This window comes from Rhopalosiphum padi, chromosome 2, assembly GCF_020882245.1.
Source record: "Rhopalosiphum padi isolate XX-2018 chromosome 2, ASM2088224v1, whole genome shotgun sequence".
Classification (NCBI taxonomy): Eukaryota; Metazoa; Arthropoda; class Insecta; order Hemiptera; family Aphididae; genus Rhopalosiphum; species Rhopalosiphum padi.
In genome coordinates this window covers 33,407,647-33,431,930 of record NC_083598.1, presented here as the reverse complement: position 1 = coordinate 33,431,930, position 24,284 = coordinate 33,407,647, and the positions used below count along the sequence as shown (strand labels likewise).

At 27.9% G+C, this 24,284-nt stretch overlaps 1 protein-coding gene across 1 annotated transcript in view; it reads left to right on the top strand.

Moving 5' to 3' along the window:
- The window catches only part of LOC132922999 (A disintegrin and metalloproteinase with thrombospondin motifs adt-2-like), a 42,423-nt gene extending 18,935 nt beyond the window's left edge, over positions 1-23,488 (top strand). Inside the window, exons 8-17 of the mRNA XM_060986769.1 lie at positions 1,529-1,578; positions 2,147-2,288; positions 8,072-8,200; positions 9,393-9,588; positions 11,683-11,778; positions 13,350-13,470; positions 13,565-13,668; positions 13,989-14,112; positions 17,159-17,334; positions 22,446-23,488. Of these exons, the coding sequence (XP_060842752.1) occupies positions 1,529-1,578; positions 2,147-2,288; positions 8,072-8,200; positions 9,393-9,588; positions 11,683-11,778; positions 13,350-13,470; positions 13,565-13,668; positions 13,989-14,112; positions 17,159-17,334; positions 22,446-22,718 (1,411 nt within the window). The 3' untranslated portion in view covers positions 22,719-23,488. The remainder of the gene's footprint in view (positions 1-1,528; positions 1,579-2,146; positions 2,289-8,071; positions 8,201-9,392; positions 9,589-11,682; positions 11,779-13,349; positions 13,471-13,564; positions 13,669-13,988; positions 14,113-17,158; positions 17,335-22,445) is intronic.
- The last annotated feature ends 796 nt before the right edge of the window (positions 23,489-24,284 follow it).

The following is a 24,284-nucleotide window of genomic DNA, read 5'->3' as shown; positions in this document are numbered from 1 at the left end:
AAATTTCAATTGTTTATAAGTAGCTTGAAAAAATTCTAAATATTTTTAAAATTTAATGGTAAATAGATAACGCTAATATAAACATTTGGTGAAAATTTCAAGTATAAACAATGATTTGTTTTTGAGTAACAGCAAAATCAAAAAATCAATTTTGTCAAAAAGTGGTTATGCGTAAAAATTCCCGTTTTTCCGTATTTTTTTCAGGGTTTTTTCCGACGCTTTTGAAAACTATTGGACATTTTTTACTTTTGACCCCCCAAAGTACCAACTAGATAAATTTTCCTTTTCAAAGAGGGGCTGAAGTCAAAAATCGAAGCATTATTACTTGTGTAGATGACAAGTGATGACAGACACAAAAATAAAAAAAAAAACACACATCATTGTAAAATCAATACATTCATCACTCCGTTCAGAATCTAATATTGTGACTATATATTTTTGATATTTTTTAAATTTACTTACTATAAACGGTTTATGATACGTTTTGTATATTATCTAGATTTTTGACCAAGCAAACAATTTTTTATCGACAATAATTGAAAAAATTCGATACTTTCGCAAATCTATAATAGCTTAAAAGGTTAAAAAATTAAAAATGTGATGACCAATATATATAATTTTTAAATATATATTTAATTAATATTTAAAGTATTTAGGATTAATTGTTTATAAGTTAAAAAAAAAAACTAAACCAATTTTGTCGAAAAGTGGTTTTGAGAATAATTTCCAATTAAATAAATAAAAACTAACAAAAATACTTGACATATTTAATATTAAATTCTCTAAAATATAAACTAGACACGATTTTCTATCAAAAATCATTCTCAACACTTAATGTTGAATTATTTTTTAACTTGCTTAAAGTGTATATACATACACAAAAAAAAATACATCATTCTAAAATCAATGTACTCATCGATGTGCTTAGAATCTAAAATTACAAAAAAACGACATCATAAAAAATGTATCTTAATACAATTATTAATACATTTATTATTTTAAGAATACAATTTTTGGAAGTCTATGAGAGCTGTCCCCTTATGATGACTTACGAGTAATATGAAATTGCTCATATCGTTTTAATTAAAAGAGAACTAAAATGACAAGTTTTTGTTTTTGCGTAAAATGAAGGCCAAAACTTTCAGTTTGACTACAAAAGATAGTTATTTTGTTTTTGGGTAGAAATGAATATGACAATTATATCCAAAACGATAAAACCTTATCGAGGTCTGAGGAGTATAATTTTTATAAAGTTTAACATTGATTTTTGAACGATATTTATTTAAACATTTAATGATTTATTAAATAGTTATCCACAAATGGGATGCGTAATTATAAAAACTATTATTACTACTGTTAGATTAGGTATTTTCATTTTCAATCAAATGTAGATATTCGTACGTGTATTGTAGCACTTAAACAGTACAATATGATTATAATAATTCTATTGTGCAAATCAAATAAGACTACCACATAATAATCACGGTTATAACGAAAAATTATAAAGAATTATGGACTTTATTTTCAGTTTAGACTTTTATTCAATGGAAAATGGACACTGGAGTGGCTCTACCATGGGTGAGTAAAAAACTATTATAAATAACCATCAGGTTTCTACTTCTCCTTTATATATTTTCTCTAACAATTCTTTCATATTCCCTAATTAAAGCCGTTCAAAATGTTATATTCCATATTATAAGTTTCAAAATTTTAAAAATGTATACACCTAACATTTAATCTAAATTTCTTTATAGTAGTTGACATATAATAATGTAGCTTAAGTACGGATATATTTAATAAAAAAAAAAAAAATAGTAATTATAGGGCTACTAACACAACTGATACATTTGTATAAGGAAAAATATAATTAAAATTAAAATATGGAACAGTATTTGTTAGTTTTAAGGACCTTTTCCGAAGCCCACATTGGCCTGCATACTACATAATATTAAATTTTCTCATTTACATTTTCCAATATTATACATTAGGTCAAATTCCGAACGACAGCAAGTAATATATACATTAATAATTAGCATAATCTAAATACGAAATAATTATACTTGCTGTTATGAGAAAATTACTCTATAACTTACTATATCCCAATCGTTTTCTCAGACAATAATGTTATTATATTGTTATTTTGCAGGTCTGGCTACCGTGGGCGGTATCTGTTCGGAGAAATATTCATGTATTATCGCTGAGTTTGGTTCTACAGATGCTCTTGGAAAACCGTACCCGTCGGCAGGCTTTACTTCCGTATACATATTGGCACACGAAATAGGACACAGGTATCTTTAATTATGTTTTTATTTAAAGGGTTTTTGATCAAAGATGTGCCTTATTTTTATTATTATACGCGAGACAGAAAGAAAACCCTCGAAAACGCACCGTGTTTCACATGTCGGTTGAAAACCATTTTCAGTAGTACAAAGTGGATTAAATGAAAATTTAATCATTTTGTACCGCTTACATCGTCATCGTAATAACTCTCATCGTGTTCTCATCACATCGATCCAACGACAAGGAAAGAGAGAAAATACGAACCCCTCGCAGTTTATACATATATTACGCGTTGTCAAAGACCGAAGGTCCCGTGAATAATTAATTACTGTTAAAAACATATACAACATCGTATTAAAGATTTGCCTTTAATGTTTTTGAGGTTCACTCGAAAGGCGGCGACGAATACACATCGTCGATGATACTTTTTTATGACCCACGACTTTTTATCACGTTGGATTTTAAAGACGCAAAAACGTAGTGGAGCCAGGGTGCCGCTACTAGGTATTGAGGGCTTAGGTACAGGTTAAATTTTATATTTATTATTAATATAGTTTACTTTGGGCTACTCTCATGATAAGGCCTCTTTGAGTGTGTAATTCACCTGCAGCACCACCGCTAGTTGCGACACTATGTGGTGAAGTAAAATACGACCGTATTTATAGGTCTTCAATGTCGGTGTAATTACGAAGGGAGGAGGATTTGGGTGTGATTTTTTTTTTTTTTTAAAAGACAAGATCTTTATATAATTATTTAACACTGCTTAAGTATTTTTTTATAAAAATAATAAAAAAAAACAGAATCCCCTATGATAACAATTCTTACATTACTAAGATGATACTATTTCATATTAAGTATTTTTGTATAAACATATTACATTGTATTGTGATACAAAATAAAAATAAGCTACTGAACGATCGAATATATTATTTTATCGCTGAACGACGTTGAATAATGTATAACTCTATCAATTGTAGGTGAATATTTAAATATTATTTATTTGCATGTGTTTATACATATTTTATACATGTACTTATCTATATATACTGTACTATACTATATACATATCACAATAGTTAAATTGAAAAGTGAAGATTCTTTTTTTGGGGTGGGGGAGGTGATAATATGTAAAATGTTCAAAAATGCCATTCTCCTTCTCACAAATATCAAATATGACCAAATTATACCACTGTAGGTATTTAATATTATGTCGATATTTTTTTTTTATAACAATATACTATAGTATATGAGTATAGTTCGAGTTCACAGAATTGACGTGATCCCGTCCCAGACATTTTTTTTTGTGTAGTGTAACCATAATTTATATGATGCCTATTATTTTAGTCCCTTCGCTATATTATTTTCGTCGATATTATTTCAAACGTTTCGTATGCAGGTCTCAACGTGACCCTATACCACTTTATAAAATAACACCGGAATGTTTACGTTGCGTTCGAATGTTTATTTGATGTTCGAAACGATGCCTTAATTGTCGAAACCCACCCGTGATCCTGCGCAGTAGTTACGTTTAAAGTGCCACTCGGAAGTCGGTACCCGACATCGTGTAGGTTCGTGTCAAATCAAGATTTATAGGTACTATAACAGTATATAGGTCGGGTATCACAATATCTGCAGATTTGTTGGTTTACTAAGACGATAATGATAAGCTCTATAAAATCTTTACAAGAAGTAAGGAAACAAATTCTGAATGTCTATTAGTTGGCTAAACAGTAAACACTGATTTTATTTATGAATTAATCATTTATGCGCCGCACTATATTATTGTAATTATCTACCGACATATTTTTTGCCGGTATTCCAAACATTTTACGTCAACTGTGTTGACATCAACGAAATGACAAAGTATTACGATAATAGTAATGATAATAATATCGCGCATCGCAGCCGATGCTTGTATTTCCGTAATGTAAAATAATATTTAATTTTTTGTCGATTTACTAGTCGGAAGAAATTAATCATTGGATCATATTTTGTCAGTCCTTCGAGGCATGAAATTAATAAACATTCTACGACGATATTTCTACGGAAAATTTGTTTTTTCATTTGTGTTTATGTGTAGATTACGTATAATATTATATACTAATATACTACTATATCGGATGCCACGATCTTCTTGGATGACTTACTAATGAATTACTATTAATATAGAACGAAGTCCAACAACAACAAAATACATTTATGCGCGACCATTCCTGTTTGCAAATTTCAAACAAAGTGTCACGCAAAATTAATCAAAAAAGAAACTTTTCTAGTTGGCCTTGGACATGAAGCATACATTCGCTTCCGTGTAAGTTTGAATGCGATGTTTTTTGGACTGATCGGTTTTTTCGGCATCAGTAGATGTAAATCCACCGACGGGTTTTATTACAAGAACGAGTGGAGCTTTATATTTTAATGCCTTTTTTGTCAAATTCTAAAGGCTACCATTATTAGGTGATAAATTAGAGAGATAGCTAACGAAGAATTGTTTTTTGTGTTTAGCAAGTATTTTTTTCAACGAGTTTGCTGGATTGTTAATGATATGTTTAAAAGATGGAAGATATGAGCATAAATACAGGGCTCTGACTGCGTTTTGATTTTTGGATATAAGAGACGAATGTATAGTGAACCAAAGAAGTGACGTTTGAATATTCTATTTTTGTAGGATAAGAATCACATGCTACAGTTTGGCTACTATTAGTTAGATTATTAATAGTTTCATCAATTTCTTGAGTATATTTAAGACTAACATTTAATTTGATATTTTGATCTACCAAGTCATGAAATGTATGCCTATCAATTAAAAAGAGAAAAGTTTTGGTGTAGAAGGCAGGAACACGGTAGGAGCGCTGACAGACAGAAGTATTGCTAAGTGATCTAAGCTAAGTTCTAAAAGATTTGTAGTTGTAAAGAACAAATTACGTGGAGTATTAGAAACAAAAATGTTAAGTATATACGGTTGTTGCATAGCGTAGAGCGCTAGTATGTTGGTCAGGGAGACGTAAGAATTGTAAATCCCATAACATTAGTAAAATCGTAGAGTACCAAACCTTTAGGATTATTAGTACGATAGCCCCAGCTGTAGTCCTTGGCATTATAGTCACCACATGTAATAAAATATGTTCCTTTAGTAAATTAACTACCTAGTATTCTGTATGTTACTGGGTTTAATTTCATTATTTTAAGGTTATCAATCGAAGATTTGTAGAAAAAATGATGTATTCTGATTAGTTCAATAAAGTTTGTGCAAAGGTCCGTATAGTTAATAATTCTTCTTACAAATATTGGTGGAGGAGAATTGATACTGACATTTGATACCCCCATCAGAATTTTATTGGGAAAATCCAGAGGGATGCGTGCAATGAAGACGTATGCATTAGTGCACTAGTATATTTTGAAATAAAACTTTAGTGATATATTTTGTTGCAAAAAAAAATGTTTGTTGTTTACTATTGGCAATACATTTTTTTTTTTTGGAAGAAAAGGAATGGTTGTTTTATTTTTACTTTTATTTTTTGGCGGAACCAGTGTACAATTGTCCGATGGAAAATATTACATTACAGTATTGACTTAATAACCCACCAAGTTACTAATATTGATAGAGTTTAAAATTGTTTAGGCAAGCAGACTATATAATTATTATGTTATTGTTGTTATGATGATTAAACTTAAATTTATATTTTTGGACTTGGAGTGTGGCGTAATTGTTATTCAGTATAGACGTAGCACCCACTAAGATGGGCGGTGGCATGCAATAAGGAAATCCAAAGCGAGTTGGCGTGAGATAACAAAATAGTAGGTAACGACGTTAGACAGCGACACGGCGTTATAATAATAATAATTATATTTTTATAAAAAAAAAATGGTTTCAAAAAAAATGTATACGCAGTGTAAATTGTATATCCTGAGTTAAATAATAACGCAGACGATTATTAAAAGTATAATATTGGACCTTTAAACCTTTTAGTCCAATATTAAACAGAATAAAATAAAACCGGACTGAGTGCGACAAACCAGTGTACACACGACGAATGCTAATTGGGAACTGTTAATTATTATAAAAATAAAACTTTTGTATTAACAATGAAATCAATATTTTACCAATTTACATTATATCCATTTAAAATTAGTTAAATCCTAACAACTTTATGATTTTGATTCAGTATTATTCATAAGTTTGTATTTTGATAACGATAAATGCATTTATATTCCCTAATATTTATTATTTATCTGTCCACCTTGATTAATTTACTGTTTGTGAATTTTTGATTATACGAGTTAGTGAAACAATCCTCTAACTATGTCGTTAAAACAGTTAAAACTCTCTTAAAGCAGACCTCATAAAACATTCCTCAATAATGGCCTAATTTTCGGACAACAGTAAAAGATGATTCAAATCGGTTATAATGATCTGTATAATTATTATATGATAATAAAATAGCACATGTTTATAGTCTTTATACTACGGTAGAATCTTGATAGTCAAAATGAATTCAGACTAAATGTAGTCTAGATTAGCGATTCATCGTGAGTGCTAATGGTTTTTCAAGGATGCTCAAATGACTAATACATTAATTAATGTATGTATTTTTATATATTTTTTTTTTTTCACCTTAATTAAACAGCTTTGATAAAAAATACAATAAAAAATATTTATACAATATAATAAGATATAGTTATAATTGTCCAAAAAAGGAGCAAACTAATTTAATTCAATTATTTATAAATAAATAAATCAGTACTTTATTGTTTTTTGATTGGTGCTTACAACTTTTATTTAATACAAAATATTGAACAATAAACTGTAAGCAAGAAGAAAGCGAGAAGAATATTCCAAATAACATTGAATGTGTATTATATTATATTTATATAAATGTGATTTAAAAAAAAAAAACCTTTAATTTTTAACACATAAAAAGCTTCTCATAATTTACAAAATAATGAATTACTATATTATAAAGCAAGCACATCACTTAACTGTGATTTTAAAAATATGTATTACAAATATAATTTGATTATAAACATGTTTTATGTAGATTATAAATTAATTTTCAATTTAAATAAATTATTTATTTCATATTATTTTAATTAAATGTTTATTATTTTTTGTATAATAACATGGTAAAATGCATTATATTCCAAATTTATTTTTAAATAAAAGATTTAACACCATTCCACCATAATCAATGGTCGCCTATCATAAGAAAAAAGCAGAACGTCGTAGTAATTCCATGCTGCAGTTAGCTTTGTGAATCGAAAATTTAAAACTTAAAAAGTTATAATTCCTAAAATTAATAGTTAATACAATTTACTACATTACTGATACTAAAACTAATTACTTTAATAACAATAGAAATTTATCATAAAATATAGATTAACAGACGGTATTCGCACTGAATCATTTTCCATATCCAATAATTTATCATTAATATTCAAATTTAACATATGCATTGCAGTAACTACCTCTCAATGACGAAGTTTACTGGACACTTACTCTGCCGTCGTAAGCAAAAACAATAACTGATTGTAAAGCGGTTACCTACTTTCTCCTTTTTCAATTATTTTCTACGCTAAAACTTAATTTTACAGATTTCTTTTTAATTTTTTCCAATAGCTGATGCTTCTCATCACAGCAGAAATTTTTTCACTCTTTCAACCTTTCTAAAGTTTCCGAACACATAGCCGACATTTAGAGATTTTACTATATTAAATGTAATCTATAAATTAATATAAAATAATATAAAAACATTAAGTGGATACATTCGATTTTTAAAACCATTTTTTTCTACAGTTTAGGTATGCATCACGATGGCAATACGAACGATTGTCCAAAAGAAGGATTTATCATGTCACCGTCGAGAGGGATAACCGGAGAATTGTTATGGTCAGAATGCAGTGCACGTGTTGCTGCAAACATCAAGTAAAACAATTAATCTGTTATTTTAATTCAATCATATTTACGATTTACCACGGTGCATATATTATTTTTGTCGCTTATTGGTAATAATCATGTTTTATACACGTATGATAAATAAAATACGAACAGTATTTTTATAAATGCACATACAATTAGATAAGTAGGTACGTAAATGATTGAATAATACATTACAATTTATTTTTATGTATGCCAATCAACTAACTTTAACTTTGTTTAGCTTAAGCTGAATTAGGTTTAAAGATTTGTTTAGATTACGCATGTTATTAACAAACTCACAAATAAAAAATAGTTAATAAGGTATTTTTATTTATTAATATAAAACATCTTATTAATTTATAAAATTAAAAAGATCAAAACATTTTTATGTTTATTCAAAACGTAACCTTTAAATAATTGTATTCACAATTATTTACTTTAAACTTGAATAAACTCTTTCAGAGTTTTAAGATAAGTCGTCAAATATAGCCGTTTTGGTATCAAATAATTCAAAGAGAATATTAATCAAAAATAATGTCTAGACTCTAAACGCTAATGTTAGATAGATATAATAAATGTATTATTTAAAAAAATAATAAAAAGTATTTTAATTTATTTCGTTTATAATTGAGCGATATTATTATACTACTAACGTTTTAACAAAACTATATTGTTATAGACACATATTATATCTAATTGCAATTCGATATAATTCATCAATATTATATTATCGTATTCAAATATTAAATTCATTATGATTTCATAAACAGTTCAATTTCCAATTCTATAAATGTATATAACCTAAAAAATTAAGCGAGAAAAATATATAACTTTAACACTCTTAAAATATTTTGGGAAAAGCGAAAAAACCATTTTCGAGTACAATGCAAATATTCTAATAATTTGGTATACGCAAACTACTTAATTATTATTATTCCGCGTTATAATAATATAACTGTGGTGGTCTTTTTATTTCGTTCACTCGAAACGAATAATAATTGCTCGCGATTTTCCGAACGACTTCGCATTTATCTGACACTTATTAAAATGTACAACATTTATATACAACACTGCACTGTAGACTTTCTGGGGTATACTATACACATTATTACTATTATTATTATTATTATTATTATTATATCATTCTACGCCGGGCCACCGTAATATAATTTTCTGTCGACATTTTTTTTTGCTCCAGCAATTTTGAATGTCTCTTCAAGCAGTCCAGTAGTCGACAATTGACCACGGTCCAAAAGTTGAATCACAACAAATTCGCCGACAAGCCTGGCCAAGCGTGGGACGCAAAAAAGCAATGCGAACTGTTGTTATTGGACAACGACGCTCGGGTAATGAACACCGAAACGAATTTGGACTCCTCGCGACAGCAGCCAGAAGTAAGTTTGTCGTCACGACAACGGCCATGCAATAACACCTCGTTTAACAAACACGCCGAGTATGATATGTTTATAGTCTCCAGCTCACCCCCACACAACGTATACCTGCTTACTGTACCGGAAACAAAAGTAGAGTGATACGCCGCTAGGAAAAATAAGATTTTCGGTGTACATACTGCTGTTCCCGTTATCTTAACGACAACTTTACATTCTGCAGCTTAGACGTAAAAATCGTTTTTGTTTCTAATCATTTTACATTAATTTATAAATATACAATAATATTATCCATTTGTTCTATTTATCCAACAAAGCGTAATGTATAAATAAAAATAAATGAACACGAATTGTGTTGTGTGTAGATGATATTCCTTAAGAGGTCGTGAAACAAATTATTTAAGCTTTTTCTAATTTATTGTACACCTAATGCTCACCTATGCTCGTCAAAAAAAATCAGCTATAGTTATTAATATATATATACTTACAATATTATTCGTATCATTATACTTTTTATTCATTGAAATGTTTTGTATTAAAACACCTTATAACTCTTTTTGTTTACACATAATATTATGTATAGTGTTTACTGTTGATAATTCCATTGTTATATAAAAGATTATGAACAAATGTTTCCCCTATCTAGACGTCACACAGGGCTTTGGCAGGGAAACGGTTTGCTTACATTCGTTTTTCCTATTACCAGATTAAGCAAGAGGGTGAGCGTCATCCGGTTTTACACTAGCAGATCTAAAATACACATCCAAGATAAGATAATATTGTTTTCTTGTATTACTCTAATACATCTAATGATTCGTACATATATATTTTTTTAATTTATGTATAACATTCGTTATGTCTTTAATATCATCATACTATTCATTAACATGTTTTCTTTTCTCTAGTAAACTAATCAAATTTATTTATTATGCTATTATAAGTATATATTGTAAATATCTCCATTATTAAAAAAAAAATCTACAATGCTGGTCTTTCTAAAAAGCTTGATTATGTTGTTGAACGACATTTGTAACTTTTCGTTTATGCACGTTTTATACGTCATCATTACCCGAGAGTATTACTTTGATTGTGTTTTCCTGCGTTGTTATTATATTTTCTGCAAAAATTCAGTTCGAGAGTACATAGGTATATCTTATACCTAACTTACCTATACGCATACACATTTGTACCTACTTTTGTTCATGTCTGTCAATATTATTTAACGTCGGTATAAATAATTAAATAGGCAGTTTAAATTTTAAAATATTTAATTTAGGTTTTATACTCTATCAAATGGATTCAGTTATTTTCGTTTTTAGTTTTATTTTCTATGACACAATGACTTTTTAAAATGTCAGTAATCGGTATGTAAACATTAAATGTTGCAGGTATGTATATTATTAAATACAAGCATTTAGTGCTTTAGAAACGAAGAGTAAATAGTATATCCTATATCTGTATGCCTGTTGGATATATACCCAGTGCATTTTTAATACACAATATAAATATTCCCTCCGCTCACCTAAACTTTAAATGTTGATAAAAAATAAACTAAATTATTGGTTGTACAAAAACTGATAACAATAATTGTATATCGGTTTATTACGAAAAATTTTCTGATAATATAAAAAAAATTAAGATTAAAATTTTAATATTAAAATTAAAATCAAAGCAGTAACGATAACCATACGATAAAAAGTATATTAAATAGTACAAATCGATAAAAATTATTTGGTAAATAATAGTGGATCAATCAAATTACTATGAATACATTATAAATTATATAGTAATATATCTACTATTCTTTGAAAACATTTGTTTACCGTCACGTTATCCAATAACATTTTGGTATTGATAAATCGAACACATTTTTATGAGAAAACACGAACACTGCTACGGCTGACAGTTAGTTAAAATATAATACATAATTCACGAATTAATAGATCCTCAATTAATAATCGGAATTTTTTATTTATTAAAAATATATATAATTTTAATAATAATATAGCTGATTCACGTTAAGTATACGCGTGAAACGCATATTAGTTGACAATATTCTGGTCCAAACGCTGTGGTTAATTTTATGGTTTTTTTTCGTAGGATATATGTGAAAATTTACAATGTGAAACGCCAAATCGACCTGGGTATTATTTTGCAGGGCCAGCGTTAGAAGGAACCACGTGCGGACCCAGCTCGGTAATTATACGTGCATTATTATATTTATATTTATACTTATACATATTTATGCACAGCACGTGATAATATGTCATTTTAAAAGTGTTTTTCTCTCTCTATCTATCTCTTTCTCTTTCTTGCTCTGTTTTCCAGACGCTATTAAACAATGTTGGTAATTATAGGTCGAACACCCGTTGTTTACAATTTAAAACAAAATAGCCCGCCATGCGTGAAAACACGTCCTATACGCTATTACTAAATGTCAGTGATATATTTTGAGAGTGGACATTTGGTTTATGTATTTATGATGATAAAAAGATATATATATATTAGAATTAGGTAAATAACATACTGATTTACTGCAATATATGTTAAGCACATACATTTATAATATATAAATATCTATAATATTTACAGATTTTGATTATTATTATTATTTTTTTTATCTAATAAATACATGAACAAATACATTAAAACAAATTAAAAAGCGTAACCGTGTTCTTATATTTTTAAAATTGCTTTCTTAGGTTCAAATAAAATATTTCAGAAAATTATGATTTTTTCCCAGTCATGCCGTTTAAAATACCAATATATAGTAAATTATATATTATATGTATAATTACTAAATTTAGTATTGCTATAGAAATAATTAATATTCATGCCATACGAAATATTATACTATACTTATAAAGTATATTATCTTTTAAATTAGGTATATTATATTTCCGCTATAGGTACTAAACATATTTATATTAACATTTTTATTTTATAAAATATATAATCATTTTCAACAAAGGTGTAAGACTTAAATAATTTGCTTATTTTTTGTGATTTTTTTTTCTATAAAATCTAGCAAAGTGTTATGGAAATGTATGGCATATAACTATAATTTTAAATCTTAAATGCTTAGTTTTAATGTTGACATCCATGGTTTTTTTTTTTTTGTATATTTTTGACTTTGAAACAACACTGTTGATAGCCATTGAAAAAAATATAGACCAACCAAACACATGCATAAATATCTACTATAATAATATAAGAGAAAATCATTTAAATTTTGAGGGAAGAATCTATTTTAGGTTTATTTTATTTTTTATTATAAATAACACGTCTAATTGCTATGCTCCGCGTGTGTTAAACAAAGAAAAATATCGTTGGTATTGAATCCCTTTAAGGAACCCTAGTGACCTGGTTAAATAACAATTATATTTTTTCGAAAACATACAAAACTAAATATGTTATAAAATTAAAAGTAAAAATAAAATAAGATACGATTAGAAAATAACTTGACATTTATCTATAGATAAATTGAGATAATCGAGTTCTATATAAGTACTGTTAAACAATGGTTACTGTAACGGCGTACAAATAGTTTTTTTTCTTGCAAATCATGAAGTGTATGTTATATTGCGCATAGTATGACCAGAGAAGGAAATATAGGTTGTTGTACATATAATAATAATATATAGTTTGGCTTAATTCGATCAACCGATTTGACGCGAACACTTTTTTAATCCACTTTAAATTGAAAAAGCTTTTTACGGGTTTCCCGAGATTGAACCTATTGTTGTCGATTTTTTTTTCGAACGCAGTGGTGCGAAGCGGGAAAATGCGTTAAAGGCAAACCAAAAAAACCCAAAAAGATCATAAAAGGTGGATGGAGTCAGTGGAAGGTGCACGAATGTACGTCAGGGTGTATACATAAGTCAAAAGGTATGTGGTTTTTTTTTGTTTATTTATTTTTTCACACTTTTTTTTTCATCGTCACGTAACAACAATGCACTCCAACGACATACCACGTTTGTAGGTTTTAGGTCTAGGACGAGGACGTGCAACAATCCGAAACCGATAAACACGAACGAGGGATGCGAGGGACCCAAACAAGAAGCCGTTCTCTGCAAAGACGACAAGGTGTATTATAAAGATACGTTTATTTATATATTTTAGTTTAAACTTGTGATTATCGAAATAGGCCTTATAAACTAATTATATTTAGTTATTTATACAAAAGATTTAAACCACTTATTTTTAGTTTATCGATACACGTCGCAGAGACGTGAAATTTTTTGGATGATCGCTGTAAAACTTAATACCTATCTAATTTGAGTGTCGTAATTATTTTAAAAAAAAGTTGAGAATCAATGGTCCAACCTTGTTTTGATTCATTACAAATCGCAACGTATCATAAATTTACAAGTATTATGTTTAAACAATTTATATTTTTTTTACAGACGTGCCAGAAGTCCAAAAAAATTACTGCCGCGGAATACGCGACAGCCAAGTGCAAAGAATTAGCTTCCATACTGCCGGTGTTGGATAAGGAGTATTCAGGTTTGCAAGCGCCTCATGAAGATGGTTAGTGCAATCTATGTTAATAGATCTACATTTTACGTATATTATATTCAGTGAGTTTCGCTTACTGTGATTACTGGTTTATAGAATCAACCGTTTATTGGAATCAAAATTGAAAAGCCCAAACCAGTTCTTATGTTACTAATGTTAAATTAACTTTTTATTAGAATCACCAAATACCGGATAATTGAATCATTTTAAGAACATTCTTATCGTTTTAATGGTATTTCAAACCTTCACTAATAAGAAAAAAAGGATTGTTTTGAAAAAGTTAAAAGGAGCTATTCAAAAATATGTCGAAAACGATACTTTTCAGTTGTTCCAAAAGTTATAGGTTCAATATGCATTGTTATTTATTTATTTATAAATAATTAAAAATCATGTATATATCATATTAACTGAATATGGATTTTAACTTCAGGCTAATATGAAAATTAAATTAGTAGATTCTAAAGTACAATCAAAAATAAATAGTTTCTTTACTTTACGTTATTTTAAATTTATTTTGTTTTGATCTAATTTTAAACATACATATATGTATAAATTCATCAATAAAAAAAATGTTTCATGGAAACAACCGGTTAATAGAATCAAAATATCTGAACCAACGCGATTACATTAAGCGGAACTCACTGTATTTACTTATTGCGTGCGTATTACTTTAAATTAAAACTATTTCGATGAACGATTCAACTGATCTAAATGTTCCAAGTTCCAATCCGATAACATAAAATAAAACATGTTGATTATTCCAACATCATTATACACGATAATAAACAGCAGTTAAAGTTATAGAGATTCCTAGACCTATGATACCTTGCCAGTTATACCATCTTAGTTCTATTATAGTTCATGTATATATAATATTATATGTACCTATTATTTTTTACTAGGTGTTTAGTTAGTTTTTAGATCCTATATAGACGTATTATAGATCAGTATTTGGATAAATGATTAATTTTTAAATAGGTTAGAAATAAGAATTGATTATAATTGATACGATCGAAATAAATTTATGTGATTATTTCTTTAAATTTTATGATTATTGTATCTTATAATCACATAGTGAAACTTGGTTTCTGATGATTTTTTTGGGGTAGTTACACGTATGCTTTGTAGATTTAAACGTTGATCGGCGTGTACACATAATGGTACACAATAATTAGTCACAAAAAAGTATATACACTGTTATCTATTGTGTACATAACATTATTAAGTACTTGTTTAGTTTTTTTTCAAAGTTTCATAACATCATAAGTGTATTACGATGTTATGATTTTTAAAACACATTTTAAAAGCGCTCGCGTGTTTGCTAATAATATACTGAACAAATACACTATTGCTGTGTTCAATCGGGTGTGTATAACTTGTAACGCGCGCTTAATTAGCTCCATTTAAAAATGACTGCCGTGTAAAACATTATAATAGTTTAGTATTTTGTTATGATCCTTTAACGATTAAACTATGAATTATATACAACCACCATCTTCGCGATTGCAATGCGTTTTTCGACAAAACATTATTACAATAACAATAATAATGGCTGTTGGCGGCTGTGATTGTCTTGCTATCGTCGCAATCACACCGTAATCATCGTGACATTATCAGATATTATAATCAAGACTGGACATTAACGAGTTAAAAAGTTACATTTAACTAAGTAACATAACGAGTGATTTTTCTAAAGTAACTATTCTTACCTAGGTAACGAGTCAAATTTGTTCCCATGATTTACGGATACTCATCAGTCAAATTGTTTTATAGTCAATTCAAGTTAAAATGTTTTCCCAATATAGACTTAAATCTCATAGATACTTTATATTATTATAATATACTTTCGTTTAACTTATTAAATTAATTTAATGAATGAATTGATGATTAATTTTAGTTAATCTCACCCAAACACATTACTAATAATTGACAAGATTTATAGTCGTTTTCAATCTATTGACTGAGTTTATTATTGTTCGATATTATATTATGTTTGCATGTATATACAACCAAAATAATCAAACTCCGACCAGATGTAAAAAATTATTATTATCACATTTGATAGGACTTTATTTTGATTATATTATGTTCAACGCGAATAAACAATTCATTAGGTTCACAATTTAACCTCCTCTCGCTAATCCGTTACTGAAAGTTATATGGTTGAAAATCAGCCACAAATGAATTCTTTATTATATATCAATCAGCAGTATTACACAAATTAAGCATATTAATACAAAACTGTCAGGTACAGTTTAATTTATAGAACACCAAACAAAACATTATTTTCTTTCCTGAAATACAATTCCAAAATGTTGCCTAGCTTAAAAAAAAATCAATTACTTTTCAGTCTGGCATGGTTGTAATCCAAGGATTTTTCGTTTCCTACCAAATAATCATTGTATTTATCGTGACCATTTACAACTTTAACGCGTTTAATTCATTTACTGAATAATATACACATTGAACAATATTATCGTTAAATTTTAATTTCAAATGTAAAAGTAATATAACAATAATAAACGCTGTGTGACTATATATGTATCCGTTTTTATTTGTTATTAAAATATTTTAATAAAATATTTAAAACACGAACGCTTGATAAGTATTAGTATATTATATTTTTTTTCGTGCACGGACAAAGGATTGTTCAAAAAAAAAAAAATCCGATGACTGATGATGAATTTGTTTTATTTGCATAGAATTTACAAAGAAACGTTTATTATTGTTCGATTCTCGCTTTTAGAATTCTCATAAAACATTATATTATAGGTATATAAGTAAGTGCACTGTTATATTGTTATCGGTGCGTTAAAAATGTGATCACAATATTATTGTTGTCATTATTTTTATTACAATTACAACAATCTGTAAATAATCATAAACTATATCACAAACAGACTGCTATTTAATATTATCGTAGCTATATCATTATAAATTTAAATTTCTTCTCTCTGGGTACCTCCACCTATTGCGATATTGTGTATTTTCTTTATACTTACTCTATTTACATAATATATTGTATTATTTTACTCGTAATTATTATATTCTATTGCAGCCCGCTCGTGGATGGGATGTTCAGTGTTTTGTCGGCGCAAGGATACCGGGTCATTCTACACGCCCAGGTTAGACGTGTCAAACTTACCGGTCGATCCGTACTTCCCTGACGGAACTTGGTGCCACGCCGTGGACAATAATAACTATTACTGTCTGAATCACGTTTGCACGCCTGAGGTAAGATAACCATTGTTTGTTCACCTACTCGTTATAAATGTCTAAATTTTGGTGGACTAGCACAGGTAGTCGGTATTCGGCGTCGATCTCACAGTATTTCCGATAATGATCTGACACTGGTGACAGAAATAGTATAACGGCGCAACCCTTTAAAGGTCTTTAAATCGTCAAATATTGCTACTAGAAGCCAAAATATGGCCAAATATTGCCACCATTAGTCAGAGTAGGAATATATAATCGGTTGTTCCCACCTGTCACTACGAGAAGCGACAAAACGGGATTTGTAGCAGTATATGATATAGTGTAACAGCTATTTTACCTATAAGCTACATAATCTATAATATATATCTATGTATATGTATGATAATTGGTATTTAACTACTTTTAGCTAGACGAATCATTACTCGACTTAATTTAATTTTTTATTTCTCGAAAAAATTGAGTAAAAATTCTTGAAATATAGTTACATCACATTTTTTAATATAGCTTAGTTTTTTATGACATTATATACCAAGGAATACGAAATTATCGCATAAATAATAGATATTAGGTATAAGTCATAAGTGTAAATCTCAAATTTGGTACGTATAATTGGATACAAATTCGTATTGTGTAGATGGATGTTAATATAATCGTAGTGTTTCTAGAAGCTAATATTGTACTACAGAAACATAGTAATAATATCATATTATCATCACACATTTATTGTGTGACTCGTGCAAAAGATCTAGTCAATTATCCTCGTTGACCATTTCAGTTCAATAACATTACAATGTAATGCTAGCTGGTTATGAATTGAAACACGATCAAGTTTTTATAAATAGTGACTTTTATACTTTATCATCCGAGAATGGTTATTACTAGTTTTTTTTTTTTCGCGTTGAATATGAAAATAATAAATTATATAAGATAAAGATACCATAAAATTTGTTAACGCGCACGGACTTTGCAGGGTCGACCTTAATGATGACGATTATTTTATACCTCAACCAGGTGATTTATATCACAAAAATAGGAAAGATCTTTTGAGAGTAGATATTATGGCGGCTGTAGGTAAAATGGATTAACCATAAGTATATATATATATAGGGATAAAAGGTCACGGCAACAGCAACGTCTGTATAGGTAATACTGCTGCAGCTGCAGACTCGGCGATAATATATCTAGGGATTTGGATGTTCGGTGAATGATATATGATAATGAATACAGTCGTGACGGTATCGGTGACGTATATAACCTGTGTCATAGTGATTTTCTTTAGTGTTGACACAGAGTATATCATTATAGAGACAATAATATACGATGATAACAGATAAATAGATATTTTTTCTTCTTCTTGTGTGACTCCGATGACACGCCGCTTTATATTATTGCAGTACATTATTATTTTCAATTTCGTGTTATTACACGCGTGGCGTATTTTGTATATCTATTCAAATATTTTAAAAAGATCTAAATATTATATCACAATATATTTAAAAACTTTGGAAACATATTTCAATACAAATTAAATATTTAATGAGTTTTCTAACTTTTCGAACATACCGCGTGTTATTGTTGTACCCGAATTTAAAATTATAATATAATATTAAATGTGAATATTCTCAAAGTTGATTTCTCATAAGAAAAAATAACTTTTCGCGTTTTCACGCCATCCACCTCAAATAATATTATGCGAGAGACATGACGAATATAAACTATATAGCTGTATGGACGCTCGAAGACATTTTCTTTTAATTTGTGATTTATATTTATTTATTTTTAATATCACCACGAAATAATTTACATAGTGCCAGTGAGTCACGAACCAAATTCAAACAAAAACTACATATTATATTACATCAACAGAACGAAATGCATCTTATAAAGTAACAATTTTTAGTTTTTTTTTTTTTTAATTATCTTATATAGTATTTATAGAAATGATTGATCTTATATAATAGATATAGACAAAAGATTCAAAGGCCTGTCGTCGTTCTTTGGAAAACGTTCATCGTTTTTTCATTAATAATTTATTGTTTAATGTAGAATAAAAATATTTATTCTGCATCTGCTGTTGCTTAAACTCCGATGTTATTTTTTTAAAACTAATTATTTCTCCCAGTTTAATCTATAAAGTGCTTATTTATTTTATTAACTGAACGATTGAGAAACTCGACAAAAAGCGGACATTTCCACTACAACATTGCACTATCATATAAATAAAATTATACTACATTAAAACAAATTCTATGTATACAAAGTATATTTAACATTTATATCGCTCATAAAAATAGTAAATAATATTATATTAATTAATAGTATAAGTTTCAATTCTTTCGAAATATAATGCTGAACACTTCAAAATATGGGGAATTAACAAACTTTTTTTAGTTACATTAAAATTAAATCAGAATTAATATTAATGCGCATAATAGTAATAATAATAATTATTATTATGTTTTCGTATTCATGATAATAATTATTGATATAATAAATACATAATAAGGATATAAATCTTAATCTTCCAAAATACTCTCTGTATCGTATAATTAGAGGATTATACAAACTCTGAGACTCGTTGAACTAATCCCTAAAAATACGTTGAACTTTACTATATAATATTTAAGTACCTATCGATTAAAAATAAACATTACTATGAATAATAGCAGTGGTACGCAACCTATTTTATAGCATGACACCAAAAGTTTACGATAAATATTTTACCACCCGCCAAATTTAACTAGTCTTAATTAGAAATAATTTTTAGTAAAATTTAACGACCCCCAAAATTGCACAACACCATAGATTATAGATGATAGATTATAATGTTATGTATCACACTGCAAATGATTCGACAAAAAAAAAATCATTAAATATCTATAAGGTTTCTAATGTTTCTACATTTAAAAAAAAAATTATTTTAATTATCTAAGGAAACTAATAAAAAAGAACTTTTCTAAAAAAAAAAAAAAAAAATCATTCATATAAAATATATAGAATAAAATGGACGAATAAACTATTTAATAAATGAGAATTTTAAATATCTATAATAGCTTATAAAAATGGTAAAAATAATTTAAAAATTAAATCTCATCCATAAAAGGCCATGTACAAAAAAAATAGTGCGTGTATTATTGTAATTTTTTTTTTTTTCTTAAATTATTTTAACAAACTCAAAATTGGGTCTGCACTAGTAAACTTAATACGTTTTTAATTTTAGCAGTATATTATTCGATATGGATTTTTCTATATCCTGTTTTGCGCAGTAAACCATCCACCATAATAATCAGCTCCACTACTTACTGAAGCAGCACCTTGGCGTATTATATAAAACCGTTATCCTACACCTGGAGCTTTTCATATACATGCGTATTGAATTACAATGTTTTGTTATTTAAACATTTTTTTTTTTTTTTACTTTCGTGGTTTCATTTAATAAAATATATTAGTCTAGTCTAGACTCTGGCCATTTGTTACAGTTAGTATAATTTGTATATAACACTATAACAGGGGTTAATACAAGGTTCTTTATAATATGAAAATTCTATCGGAAAGTAAAATTAATTTTATGTGAGCATTTCAAATTTTTACAATATTGAATATTCATCCGTAAAATAATAATTATTTCTTCTCAAACAATTTCAAAAAAAAAATATCAATAGTTACTTAACATTTTGACGAAATTATTAAATTACCATTTTCATTATATGATAAAATGTTCAAAATTTGTTAACTCTTTTTGAATTGTTTATTGGCATGAGACATTTTAAGATTTTTTTAGTTTTTTTTTCTATAAATGTTGATAAAAAATTATACACTGTGTCAAAATTATTGAAAATTATATAAATGATCTCACAAAAGTTATTGTTATATCTGTGAAAAATATTAAGAATACATAAGCACAATTTGTTTTATATGCATTTGAAGTTAGAATTTTCACAAATTTCGTCAAAATGCAAAAAATTGTAAGCTAACCTTATTTTTTTTAACTAATTTTTAACAATAAATTTGTATACAAGATTCTTTAAAAGTAGTTAATACTAAAATCATATAATATAAAAAAATATATAAAGACAATTATATTTTTCGATTATAAAATAGTTAAATTATAGTTATACATCACATAAATTGTTATTTTAATAATTATTTGTAGTCACTGATATTATAAATAAACCTATAACCTAGATATATTTTTAAATTGTTGGATTATTAAATTTATCAAGTTCACGTTTTAAATGTTATTCGTTATAATTTAACGTACAGTCTTGGGTAAACTACACAATATGTGCATCGTATTCCGCGACCGTCAACAGAATATTCGCGACCCACAACTATTAAATTTGAAATGAAACTAAATCAAAATTATTAATAATAAAATATACCAATATGTATAAAACAACATACAATATTAATTTTAACATTGCAATAACATCTACATGAACAATATTTTAGTATTACCCTATAGTTGTTAAATAATACGATTATAATTATATCGTTAACAGTTATGTTTATTATAGGTCCTATTATTAGGAATTTATGGAATTTGTTTTGTTAAATCAATCATAAATGCAGTACTAACAATAGGTTATTCGAATTATGCCTATTATGGTATTTGTATATTAGTGTGTACAAGTACAATAACACTTTATAGCTTATTTGTATTATACTCTTCTGGTCGTTACATGTACAAATTACAAATAGTTCAGCAATAAATTAAATCGATCACAATAATGCAGTTTCAGTTTGGTTAAACTATTAAATTAAACTTTTATACAATATGGACAAATTTATCATTGCTAAGTATATATAAAATATTTATACTATATATAAAAGTTTTGAAATTTAGATATGTTAAATACCGGGTACCCTTCAACAACTTAGTATTTTAATATTTTAATATTTAAGAAAAATATCTTCTTTTTATCTGGATAATAAATACTGATTTATCTTTATCAAGATCATTAAAATATTATATATCTTTTATCTTCATCGGGATAACTGTTTCACCAATTATTTCTTATCTTTTTTGATATTTAAAAAATAATATTTGACAACATTGACTATAACATGTGTACGCAGTACGCAAAACTGCAGAATTGTATTTGACGGTTGTTCGTTTTTTTCTACAGTACGACTTGAAACGGTCGGGTAAGAGCTCAGCCGATACGGGCGGCGACTTTCCAATGATTAGCCAGAACGCTCGGCCGCCAGGGCCGTACGTCGTACCGGAAGTCCTGTTGCGTTACTTGAGCGTGGGAGCCGATGGTACGCCTTTGCTGACCACTATCACGCCAGACATGGTCGACCGAACCGATTACGGCGATTGGTCGAACGACGATTACGTGGACATGCCTGACAGACCTTTAGAGCAGCGCATGCAGTATGCAATTAACATGCGATGAGACTCGCATCATCATCTCAGACATTCAGTTTCAAAGGCATATAATTATAATACCAATCAGCCATACACGCAGTACAATAATAATAATAATTTATTCATATGTGCAGATTGATGTTATCGAAAATCTCATCCACAACTGTAATAGTGATCCGTACAATATGTACTTAACCGATTACATAACTTTTGCTTATAATTACATAATACACCTACCTACTAAGATTTCATTTCGGTCTACTTTTGTGGTTTTAAAAAACTACTTCGATGAAAAATAGATTATATTTCGTATATAATATTAACGACAGTATTAAACAATTTTCAAATCGTTTTTCAAAATCACACAATTTTTCTGAGAAAAATCAGGAAAAAATGCGAAGAACCGTATCACTGTATGTGGACATATTACTTAGTTTTTTAGTTATTAGTAGAGTTATTTTGATTTCATTCGATCAATATTTTTTGTCATGTAAAGTTACGCATTTATTCAGGTGTCATGTGGTTTTATATAGATAATTTTTTGTTTAAGGTAACGTAACGTTACAAAGTTTTGTATGTATAATATTGTATATTATATTATAGAAACTACATTTTGAAAAAATATAGTATCTATATCGGTGCCTTTTTGATGGGACGACTGGGAACAAGGATTTTACATTTTATTTTATTTAAGTAAAAATATTTTTGTGTTTTTAGATATTTTATTTATGTTTATTGTAAGCGATGACGATGATATACCTGCCTAATTATAATAATATATTGTCTTTTGTCTCAATATTTATTCTGTACCTATTTTTTATGTATTATTATTATTATCAAGTGCGGCATTATTGTGCAGCGACTAATGAATTAAACCTATTAAGCCCAAAAATGCGTTGATCGACGTTCTAATCAGTAAAGTTTTATATTATTTAACCTTTTTTCTTTTTTTTTTTTAAAAAAAACTCTTTTTGTTTCGTTACATTGTGTTTGGGATAACAATGGTTTTCAGTAAACAGTATATACGCGCCTGACGTACCCGGAATAAATAAGATTTTATATAATAATGGGATATCATTATTCATTTTAACCGTGTTGTATACCGTTGCAGGATTTAATCGCGTATAATAAAGTAATTTCTTTCTCTCGTAAAGTTTAAAACGAAATGTGCGGTGCATCAAACGGGTATACATTAATACATTATAATAAAATATATCAAACGATATCGAATAATAACTACGATTAATAATTCACTGAATCTGATTTAATCGTCCGACTGTAATACATATCAACTACCTATTATAAGACTGTCTAGTGTTTAGTATACGGTGTATAAACTACACAGTATGCTTGTGTTTACAATTAGCTAATTAGTACATTTGCGCTTATTGATTCTTATTAACTTCCTTGTACTTGATTTTACTAACTTTTTAGACTTTGACACTTTTAAACGACTGCCGCCACTGAGCAGAATATTTTCCGAGACTATAAGTAAGTATCCATTTTCAATTTTGTTACAAATATCTACCAAACTCATATGGCTGTCAGGAGATTAAATACTATACAAGAGAAAGGCCTGCGGTTAAAAACTAAA